This window comes from Neomonachus schauinslandi, chromosome 5 (assembly GCF_002201575.2).
Source record: "Neomonachus schauinslandi chromosome 5, ASM220157v2, whole genome shotgun sequence".
Lineage (NCBI taxonomy): Eukaryota > Metazoa > Chordata > Mammalia > Carnivora > Phocidae > Neomonachus > Neomonachus schauinslandi.
The window spans coordinates 83109507-83121931 of NC_058407.1; the positions used below are offsets into that span (position 1 = coordinate 83109507).

Consider the following 12425-nt stretch of genomic DNA (forward strand, 5'->3'; position numbering starts at 1 on the left):
GTAGAAAACTGATCTTCTCTCCTCCCATAGTTCTCCAAGATATATACTGTTGCACTTTAAGTAAAGTTACAAAGCAAAAAAAAAAAAAAAAAAAAATCAAGGCTATTACATATTATTCATTGTCCTAAGAAAATGTTCCAACCACAGATGAAAATTCCACCAAAAACAATTCTTCAAGCTCACTCTAACATTATGTAAAAAGCTATTAATTGTTTAATTGGTTCCATTCAGTCAATTAGGTAAAATTCTATTGATCCTAGAGTAATATGGTTTATAAAAACAGAAATGAACATTTGTAACATTGGGGAGGTAGAAAACAAATCTTAGTCTAACACTGTTACAGACACAAGCAGATTTTAAGATTCTATTTATGTAACTAGAATTTACCATTTAAAATGGCCTTTAAGTGTTTCTACTTACTTTATTAGCTTTAAACATCTTGAGATAATCCAAGTATTTTAAAGCACTTATCTGAGAATATAAGTCACTTGGAATAATACATCAAACTCCCCAGAAGATTTCTCAGAGGATATATTTGTAGTTGCATATTCTGAATATGCAGATTCATTAAGTCAACTTTGTACATGGGCACTTATGTGACCAAAGTGCAAAGCTTGTCAGACTAATTTTCTAAGTAAAGTTAACCATGACTGCTCAACTCCACAAAGCAGCAAGCAGTCTTCAAAACATGAAGCCTACTTATTGCAAAGATCTAACTTCCTTCAACTGCCACCCTTTCATTCCCAAACAAAATAAAAAATACACAAACAAAATCAAGAGAAACTAGAACAGAAGCCCCCCTACCATGAATATTTCTGTTTAATTCACATTTTCTTAGATTTTAAGTGTATCAGATCAATGTCCTAAATGTTCCTTATTTCTTTTAACTGCTTTTAATTTATTTCTCTGAACCTACATACATCATGTAATCATTTGCTATCACTCTAAAGACATGGAGCCAAACTAAAACATGAAACGAAGTCTTAAGGAATGAATCTTGAAAGGTAAAAAAGAATCTATCTAAATGCTATTTTCTTGTTCCCAAGTATGATAATCATTCTATCTTTGTTTCAAAAATTAGCATTTGTTCTACTAGCTAAACAGACAAAAACACAGAATATTTCAATAAGTAAAACAAAATTTTTGGTTTAAAAAAATGTGATATTATCAAATTTTAGAAACAAACTAGCAACTTAAATGACCATATTTAGTATGTGAAAACATTATTTAATGCAGACTTTGGTAACATAAAATTGTATATCTATTCCAGGATTATAGGTAAATATTAATATTTATACTGCCAGACTATGTATGGAAAGGAGAATTTAATTTTAAGATATATCCCCACCCCCGAGAAAAACACTTTCCAATATTCAATTCAAAAAGATGTACCACTAAATGTAGACAGTAAATGTAGTTTACCCTCATACACAGATACTTTTCTATGAACACCCTAAGCTATCTATACCAGTATCTGGCATTTCAAGAGTGAATGATTCATATTTCTTATAGTGTATCAAGATAAAAAGGTTACACTGAACACCTAGATTTTTTGCTAAAATTAATATTATTAAAGTAAAACTTTAAAAAAAATTTTCTCTGGAACATTTTCATTGCTTACACTCAACCAACAGATGAAACAGATGAAAGCAGTCACAGACTTATGTTAAATTTATAATAAATAATTCACATATAACAGATTAAATTATCAAAGAAAGGATTAAACTGACATATTTATACCTTTCTGCAGATTTAACAAACTTCTAATCCACCACATACTGATAGCAGTAAGGTATACTTCTTGACATCATTCAGTCTATTTAAAAAATAGATTGGTTGTTTAGAGGCATAATTTGTAAAGCAAGATAACCAAATTAAACAACAGAATTTTAACAAATATTGGCTTTTCAAAATTTCTTAAGAAAAGATACACAAGCATTGTTCAGCTACTTGAGAATAATCAAATCTCTTCTTTACTCAGGCACTTTTAATGCAGTAACTTCAGGCTTCATTTTAAAGTATTGGTTAAAACGAACAATTGCATACCTAGTGAGAAATGAATAACAGAATTAATAAAAAATGAAAAAATCCTTCCTTCATTTTCCACCCACCCTTCTAAACTTTTTTTTTTTTTAAGTTTTAGGATTTTTCAAAGGACCTATTTTTAGTTTATTGCACCACCTACTGGACACTTCCCTAATACAGTACTTAACAGATGATACCAGGATTTCCTTACAGACCAATTATTTAAATGTATGCAACCCTTATAACATTTGACTAAAAATAATAACTACAGTGTACCCTATGGGTTCTACGTGTACATCAAAAGAGAAAAAAAAGGAGGAACAAATGTATGCATTATAGTACAATTAAACTTACCCAAGGAAATCAAAATCAATAGTGGAGTATTTGGCTTGAATCAAAGCCCACAATCCCCAAAAGAAATGAGAAGCCTAAAAAGGAGAGAAGGAAAATCAAGAATTATGATAATATATTTCTCTATAAAACAACTGTCAAATAATAATATTTCCCCTTTTCATCAACTCCATGCAGAACTACTGTCTTGATGCTTTTTTTATATAAAATATTTAAAACACAGGTAATACTAAAGTGTGCAGTTACCTGGATGGCTACAGATCACTTCCGTCCACACCAAAAGAGGTTAGAATATATTATAACTGCTTAAAACATAAGAGCCCAATTCCTGTAACTGCTTTGTGGAGACAGAGTTCGGCATAAGCACTAATAGATGTTGGTTATAATTGCTAACAGGCTTTCCTATAAAATACATAATTACCAAAAGACTTTGTTTTTTGACATAAAAATATAAACAAAAAAGTAAGTCCAAATCTCAAAAACAAAAGATATATTTAAATATGAAAAATGTTCTAGACATAACATCTGAAAACAATTTTTATTGGCCCAACAATTCTGCATAACCAACCACGACATAAAGTAACATGATTTTACTTATGTCAGAGAAAAATGGGTCTTAAGACTTTAAGAGAAAAACAGATGAATGTGTAGGAACTGTAAAATAACTACTTGTGTGTGCTTTACAATCTATTTCCAGTTAAACACAAAAATATTTTAAGATTCTGATAATCATAAAACTTCACTTCCCACGAAGTAGTCTATTCCAACTAGAAATACTACGACTAGAAAAAAAAAAGTCTTAAAGATAAGGGTCTTATTTCAGCTAAATTCCCTATAGTAACAACAAAAGGTATCTAAAAAAATTACTCCACAACTGTGATCTTGGTATTAAAACAACCAAACAACCCAATTTGGTAGGTAAAACAACACGGTGTATGAGAAAGGATTCTTAATTTGAATTGAGAACTGTAAGGGTTCAAGTCCAGGTCCTGTCACTAACTCCTTTTGCAACCTTCAATAAGTCACAAATTTTTAATGTCCAAATCATCACTTAAAAGATGAGAAACTAGGTGCGCTAGGGTGGCTCAGTCTGTTAAGCATCTGCCTTCGGCTCAGGTCGTGATCTCAGGGTCCTGGGATCAAGCCCTGCATCGGGCTCCCTGCTCTGCGGGAAGCCTGCTTCTCCCTTTCCCACTCCCCCTCCTTGTGTTCCCTCTCTCATTGTGTCTCTGTCAAATAAATAAATAAAATCTTTAAAAAAAAAAAAGATGAGAATCTATTAGCCATTCTGTATTCCACACAGGATTGTTTTAAAGATTAATGGAAATTATACATATAAAAAAAAATTTTACCCTCTAAAGATCTCTTTAGAGTATGTTGCTATAAAAATATCTATTTAAAAATTACTACTGCATTTTGTTTTTAACTTCCTCAAAAAATCACTTATCAGAATATATAACTTCCTATCAAATACAGAAAGAATAAACAATGTTGTAAAGAGTAAACACCTAAAGTACATGTACATGAAACCTAATGGTTAACTTAGGGAAAAAAAAAGCTGAGCTCTGGAGTCAAACTGCAAAAATTACTAGCTGTATGGCTTTGAGCAATTTAATTAACCCATCTGTACCTTTGTTTCCCCATCTGTAAATTGAAGATGTGATATTCATCTCTTCCAAAAACACATGTGTGAAACAGAACTTTCTTTATATACTTTAACCAAACCAATATATTGCAACAGATGAAATGCAAAAGTAGATATAAGAATCTAGCTTTTATTAAGCCAGATATTACAGAGATTTGCAAAAGTTTAAATAATGCCATTCTTCTAATTGTTCTTGTTTTGGAAAATAGTTACCTCATTTATTTCAGCGGGGGGAACAAGCAAGAGGGGTAAAGAGAGAGGGCAGAGAGAATCTCAAGTAGATTCCATGCTGAGCACAGAGCCCAATGCAGGGCTCAATCCCACAACCCTGATATCACAACCTGAACCAAAACCAAGAGTCAAATGCTTAACGGACTGTGCCACCCAGGCACCCCTACAAGTTTATTATTTTAAAAAATATTTACTTAATATTTTGAATTTGTTTTAATTTTCAATATGATAAATCTTGACAATTAACCTAAACAAACAAAAGCTCATAGAGGTCTTAAAAAAAAATCTTGAAGGGCGCCTGGGTGGCTCAGTTGGTTAAACGACTGCCTTTGGCTCAGGTCATGATCCTGGAGTCCCTGGATCGAGTCCCGCATGGGGCTCCCTGCTTGGCAGGGAGCCTGCTTCTCCTTCTGACCCTCCCCCCTCTCATGTGCTTTCTGTCTCTCTCATTCTCTGTCTCAGATAAATAAATAAAATCTTTAAAAAAAAAAAAAAAATCTTGAAGTGTAAAGGGGGAATCCTGAAACCAAAAAGTTTGAGATCCACTAGTCTAAATCACCTAGGTATATTTTAAGTGATACAAAAATCATCTGTGGATGCTACTGTAATCTCTTCCTATTAGGCTAATTCTGTAAGTAGGAAAGACTGAAAATGGGAAATTCTACACCTAAAAATAACATCAAACCAGCTCTTCCCTCCACCTCAGGCAGCATTCATTCATATAAATAAATGATTCTACACTAGAGAACAATTATACATAAAACTTTACAAAAATCTCATTTTGGCAGGTAACACCTTTTACAGGGTGAAAAATGAAAAATTTATATGTAAAATTAGAGTCTTAAATGGATGAAAAGGAAATGCAGGAAAGAGTCCATTCATCATCTGTATTCCCCAAAATGGCAAAGAGAATATTTAAGTCCAAATAAAATAATGTAATGTTCTGTGTGATTTACCTATTTCTTTCAGATTTGGAATTTATAGATATGTAAGTCTATCAAAGGGCATTTTAATTTCTAGGCTACTTATCTCTGTTGCAAAGAAAAATTCAAGGCTTTATATGATGAACAAATAACTAAAATGTATCCTTTCTGAAAAACCCCTAAAAACTCTAAGATTTCACTTAGAAATAATCCAAAGTCTGAAAATAATGTGTCTGAAGACTGAACAGCTTTAAAAACCCATTATGTATACTCTAGTTGATTTTATACAAATACCTACTTTTGTTTACCATCTTAATATTAGTTACAGTAAACAATGACACGTGAAGTCTTTTAATATTTACAAGTCTGCTCATGCCCTCAGCAATAAACAAACATTTAACCAGCTATTTTCCAGGGCACCTGGGTGGCTAAGTCAGTTGAGCATCCCACTTGGCTCAGGTCATAATCTCAGGGTCAGGAATGGAGCCCTGCGTCAGTCAGGTTCCATGCTCACTAGTAGTGGAGTCTACCTGGGATTCTCTCCCTCTCCCTCTCCCCTTCTGCCCCTTTCCAAACTGCCTTAAAAAATCCTCTTTTCCCCACTTACCAAATCAGTTTTCAGTTTTATAATGTATATGCTCTCTTCGTGACAAGTGATCAAGGAAGGAAGAGTCCCAAAGGAGGAAACAGTATATATATATGTCCAAGTGGAACAAGAAGAACTTGTCAGAGGATGCAGGGAAAAGGGCAGTCTAAGTAGGAAGAAATAACTATAAAAAAGCATATAGGCTTCAAACATCATGGATTGTGCAGAAAACAAGATGACTCTGCTAGAGCAGAAATGGGAGGTGGAAAATGGGAAATAAGAATGTGAAGAATGTTATCATTTGGATTTCACTCTATAGGTCACAGGAAACCATAAAGTATGAATGTGATAAAATTAGATTCATGAATTAGATCTAGTTATTAAAAAGATAACTTTTTAAATGTAAAGGATGAAATACAGACAGAAAAAACCTGGAGGCAAAGAGATCGGCAAAGGCTAACAGAGGTGAGAGATTAAGAGCTCAGTCAAAGATCATACAATTAAGGAGAAAGGGTTAGAACTGAGAGAATCTTAGGAACTGGGAGTAACAGAACTTCAAAATAGAGAAAATGTGAGAATGAAGAGGAACTCAAGACATAAAAGAAAATTCCTTCTTTCCTGGTTTCAGAAAACAGAATTCAGATGATATTTTAATTAAACCAAGACAAAATAAAGAATAAATAATGGGACAGAGGACAGAGTGCATGAAATAAAATTCAAGTTTGAACATACTGTGCTCAATTACAAAAGGAACACCAGATAGAGACAGATACTAATCGGGAGATTGGCACAGGAAAAGCAATTCAACTTGGGATCATTAACAGAAAGGACAGTAAAAGTCATGGAATTAGGGGCACCTAGGTGGCTCAGTCAGTTAAGCATCTGCCTTCGACTCAGGTCATGATCTCAGGGTGCTGGGATCGAGCTCCAAGTTAGGCTCCCTGCTTAACGGGAAGTCTGCTTCTTCCTCTCCCAATGACCCTCCCCCTGCTCCTGCCCTCACTCGCTCTCTCTCAAATGAATAAAAAAAAATCTTAAAAAAAAAAAGTCTTGGAATTAGATCACCCAATGAAAGTATATAAAGTGAAAGGTGAGGGGAGAGCCCAAATTCAGGACACTAGGGAACACCAGTATTATAAAAGGATTGGGAAAAGAGGAAGAAAAAAAAGAGTCAAGGAAGGAAACTGAGTAGGAAAACACAAATGAGGAGAACCAAAGAAGAATGGTTATCACAAAAGGCAATGAAAGAGAAAATTCTAAAAATCAATGGTAAATACTGTTAAATGATATGGGCAGAGCAGCAAGTAAGATAAAGACAAAGTTTAAAAAAAAAAAAGATAAAGTCTAAACTGGACTTAGTAATTATGTCATTATTGGTAACCCTGACATGAACTTTTTTTTTTTAAATAGTGAGAGCAGAAGACAAGACTGCAGTGGTCTGAAGAGTGCATGAAAGATGATAAAGAAAAAAGATTGAGGGTTTGCTTTTATTTCCCCCTACCTTCCCAATTATTTATTCATTCAAACACTTGAGACTGTGACAGACATTTACTAAATGACTGTGTGATGAAATTAAGAGTTGGTAAGAGAATTACATAAAGTGGCTTAAAAAAAAAAACCTACAAAAACAATCTTGAAAAAGAAAGGCAGATACATCAAATCTCAGGAAAATTAGTAATCTCAGTAAGAGGGCTGAAGCCAAATATGAGCATTCATCTAAATTTTGCTATATTCTTTCTATTCTGAAGATAGCAAAAGAGGCCCTGATGCAAGAAAATAACCCACCTCAAAAGAGAGAGGATTCCAGCACAATTTTTTTTTTTTTTTTTTAAAGATTTTATTTACTTATTTGAGAGAGAGAGAATGAGAGACAGAGAGCACGAGAGGGAAGGGGATCAGAGGGAGAAGCAGACCCCCCGCTGAGCAGGGAGCCCGATGTGGGACTCGATCCTGGGACTCCAGGATCATGACCTGAGCTGAAGGCAATCGCTTAACCAACTGAGCCACCCAGGCGCCCTCCAGCACAATTTAAATAAGAGGAGGAATTCAAACGAAACTTGGCTTCATAACTGGTTCTCAATGGTTTCTTAATGGGGAAAAACTGGAAACTGGTATGAGAATCTCAGAGCATAAACTTACTGTGTAATGATTATATGAAAACTAAAGATTATGTAAATTGAAGACATGCTAAATGAGCACTATTAAAAAGGTACTGAAGTTTTTTGTCTCAACCATCCTCTAATTCTTTTTCTATAAGACCTTCTCCTGAACATGTGACATTTCATGAATATGTTTGCTGTACATTTCATATATTCTTTTTTAAAAAAATCAGGTTAAATACTGTTGTTTTTTAAATCAGGTTAAGTAAGTTTCCCTCCAATTCTAATTTGCTAAGAATTTTAAATAGGGATGGGCGTTAAATGTTACCCAAAAAGAAGTATTTTGTACACTATTATTTGCCCTTCCTAATTATAAGTACTTTGAAGAAATGCACTGTTTTATTCTTCTTTTAAGCCTCCAATCTACATGACCCAAAGTAATAATAATTACTAGATATCTGATTAACGGATATTTATAAACAACTTGATAATCAATCCAGAATTATTTTTTAATACCACGTATATATAATACAACCACAGTATCCAAATTTGTTGAATTTTTACCATCAAAAGTTTACAAGGAACCCAAGTTAGCTCTCTAATAGTAAATAGTGGTTCTGTTTGACTAAGAATTTATAAGGTACGTGGACTTTTTGTGGAAATTAATAAACTCAATGCATTAGGAATAATTTATGTTAATGGGTGCATAAAAAATATAAATTATAGCAACAATAATATTCCTCATGTTAATACAGAAACTGGCTAAACAGAAGTATTAGGGTGATTCTAAAGCTCATTAAGTGACCTTGTGAGAAAAAACCCTACATTCCCTACTTTAAGATCATGCTTAAATAGAATATATAGAAACAGCAGGCATCCTAGGACCAGCTGGAGAGCATGCCATTTAGTCAACAGTTCTACTGAAAATAGATACCAGAACAGAAGATGAGTCAAGTTTCAGCACACCCTCTTACTTGAGATGTATTCTGAATGGCTCTGGGAAAACGCTGCTCTTAAGACAATGGAAACAGTACACCCATGAGCCATCAACAGGGTCTATTTGTAAAGACAACACAGCAAATATTCCCCATGTCAACTGTACCAAATTATATTAAAACTAAAAATAAGTAGCTAAAATAACTTCAAACTAGTATTCAATTTAATTGTGTAACACCTTAGCTGAAAGCTCATTCTAATTCATCACATCATTCTCAAAAGGTAATTTAAATGAACTATTTTTTAAAAAACAAATGTGCTTAAGAGTACAGAGAAGTGGGTCTGGAAATAACTGCTTATCAAAAGAAGATCAAGACAAAATACTGGTTAAGTTATGAAAACATAATTCTACTGGTTCTTCCAATCTACTTTTAATATTTTAAGATGTGATGATTAAGCGTACTGTGGAAAACCTCATTTCCCATAAATCTGTTTTTATTATATGTTTTTTGTAACATAAAGAGAATAGATATAATGTAAAGAACTGTTTCACAATTAACCCTAACTCTAACTAGAATCCATTCATTAAATTATTCCTGGGCACTTATCATGTGGGTAGGCACTGTTTTTCTAGAGGTTAGGGATATGTAAGTGAATGAAATAAAATCTCTGTCCTCAAAAGAATTACAACAGAGGAATTGTAAACAACAGTGTTTTGTCCTTATTTTGAACAAAAATGCAAAAAATTCAAAATGGGAAACTGTTTCATAAGATGATGAAAATTTAAAAGCTTTTTAAAATTATATTAAGAATCAATGGGGCGTCTGGGTGGCTCAGTTGGTTAAGTAAGTAAAGTTGGTAAAGCCGACCTAAGTCAGCTCAGGTCATGATCCTGGAGTCCCAGGATCGAGTCCCACATCGGGCTCCCTGCTCAGCGGGGAGTCTGCTTCTCCCTCTGACCCTCTTTCCTCTCGTGCTCTCTGTCATTCTCTCTCTCTCAAATAAATAAAATCTTTAAAAAAAATAAAATTATATTAAGAATCTTACCAAAAAAAAAATCTTCCATTGTTTATATTTAAACTCACCAATGCAAACTGATTGACCTGAATGAAGAGTATTTCCACCTCCTTTTCAGTAACTTCAGTCCCAAAGCCCTTAAATTCTTTGTAGGCTTCAAGGTAAGAACGCAGCCACTGGCCCTGTAGTTGCCTGTCCGGATAGAGACTATAGTCTACATCACTCACACCTGAAATGGAAAAAAAAAGTACACTAAAGATTTTAGAAACACATTATCTTCTATGTATTTAATAATCCCTTGAGGACGGGGCGCCTGGGTGGCTCAGTTGTTAAGCGTCTGCCTTCAGCTCAGGTCATGGTCCCAGGGTCCTGGGATTGAGCCCCGCATCAGGCTCCCTGCTCCGCGGGAAGCCTGCTTCTCCCTCTCCCACTCTCCCTGCTTGTGTCCCCTCTCTCGCTGTGTCTCTCTGTCAAATAAATAAAATCTTAAAAAAAAAAAAAATCCCTATAGAAATCCTAAAATAACTAGATGTTAATAGCATTTATTAAAATAAACCAAAAAATCATAATGTATTCCAACTTAAATTCTAAAGCACAATACATTTCATCATCACAAAACATCAAAAGTGCTTTTAATAAGCACTTCAGGAAATTCTTATGCACACTAATATTTAGAGCATTTCCTAGAACTACAGCTCTAAAAACATTTTTGAACATTACTCACGGGGTAAGAAATACATTTTATATTGAAACTTGATATACTCTCCTAGTATTAAGTTCCACAAAACAATATGTACTCTAACTATACCTTCCAACTCTGATATTTTCTACTTTTCTTTTCCATTCCTTGCTTTAAAATAATTACCCTGCAAATTTGGTTTTAAGATGTGCAGTTTGAAAAATGCTAACCTAGAAAATAAAGTTCATACTATTTTGCCTAGCACTCAACATTCTGCATAAGTTGATCCAAACTTTACTTCCCTGGGCTTATAACCCAACCCCTAAATTCTCCTTCATCAGTTTTATATCCTACAAGCAGGTACACTCACCTTGACATTTTCTTCCTCCTTCCTGCAGTGCTTTCCTTCCGTTCTATCTGCACATCCCAAATTCTACCTAACTTGCAAGCTTTAGCTCAATTTTTTCCTACAGAAAATCATACTAGGATCACTGGAGTTTCCTCTTTCATATCGACAGCAGTGACTACCCATTATACTAACAAGGATATGGTGATATCTCATTATAATCACAGCTGTTTTCCCTCCCAAAGATATGTGAAAATATGTACAGCACATGTGTGGGGATATAGCATGTATATGAAAAGTTTGGTGTAGGAAAATAACTGAAAACATGTAAATTAAAATCCTCCCCAACTTTTTCCCAGTCTGATAACCTGAAGTATATGAAAATATAGAAATGCATGAATTTATACAAATATAAATTCAGCAATGAAAAGTTCCTACTAAGTATATGCCATCCAGGGGGAATTTCCAGGGGGAATCTTTAGATTTAGAACATTTTGTGTTTCTAAATATAGTCATAAAATGCATTTTAAATTAGTTCCTTTTAACATAAACCTAAAGCTTTTATACTTAACAGTGATAAAAGATTAATTTTCAGGGATAAAATGGATGCTTTTCAATTATTCATAGCCAAAGACAAAAAAAAAAACACCCAAATTATTGAGCTTCTTATTCCTAAAGCTCAAGTATACAATGGAAATAACAAAGGCTTTTAAATGATTAAAAAAAAAATTTTAAATCTTAGTTCTCTGTGTTTTACTGTGATCTTGGTAAGTTACTTTCTCCATTTGTAAACTGGGAATAACCTAAGTGACAGGATTCTTGTGGAGGAAAAAAAAGAGATGAGATTTATAAAGCACCTTGTACTACATCAGGTCTTACTCTAAGCTACAAGTATTATTTCTTTTCTTATTTTCCTTAAGGAATTAAGGAAAGGGTCATCTCTTCTCCTTCCTCCAGTAATAAAGAAAAACAAAGAACAAGGTCAGAAAAGGGTTAAAAAATGTTGTTCCTACTCCCAGGTGAACTTCTCTAGAGAAAAACTACAAACCAAAAAAAAAACAATTCTAAAAGTATCATTTCAAAGTTATATATGTTGTTCCATTAGTTAAGCCCTGGATTTTACCTGCAAATTCATTGAAATGATTTCCGATATCATATGCCAGGTAGTTGTATCCAGAATATTCATAATCAATGAACTGTACATCACCTATGTGAGACACAAAAACAAAGACATAAGAAATCATATATAAGATCAGAAAATCCCTATGCTATTTGTAATTAAATAGCTTCCAAAATTTTGTCTCATTGTATGTGCTTGGTTACATGCACTTCTGAGACAATACAGGGTAAGGCTGTGAATTTTATGGCAATGAGCTTTACAAAATTCAAATTACATATTGTCAACAGCTTCTTTGTGAACATTAATGTCCACTATATTAAAGTCAAAATAATCATTCTCCAAATTCAAACAAAAGCAAAATATCCCTTTCACCACAAGGGGGCATCAGTTACTTAAAAATTCAAGTTTAATTAGAAATGAATAGTTAATCTTTGGAAATTAATAACCTGTGCAATTTTAACAAAGTA

The 12425-nt window shown here is 33.6% G+C and overlaps 1 protein-coding gene across 1 annotated transcript in view; it reads right to left on the bottom strand.

Annotated features, from left to right (window-relative positions):
* Positions 1-515: 515 nt before the first annotated feature.
* ETNK1 (ethanolamine kinase 1) overlaps positions 516-12425 on the bottom strand; it is a 57310-nt gene continuing 45400 nt past the window's right edge. Inside the window, exons 5-8 of the mRNA XM_021690487.2 lie at positions 11962-12045; positions 9882-10042; positions 2380-2453; positions 516-2046 (exon numbers count right to left, since the gene is read on the bottom strand). Coding sequence (XP_021546162.2) covers positions 1974-2046; positions 2380-2453; positions 9882-10042; positions 11962-12045 — 392 coding nt within the window. The 3' untranslated portion in view covers positions 516-1973. The remainder of the gene's footprint in view (positions 2047-2379; positions 2454-9881; positions 10043-11961; positions 12046-12425) is intronic.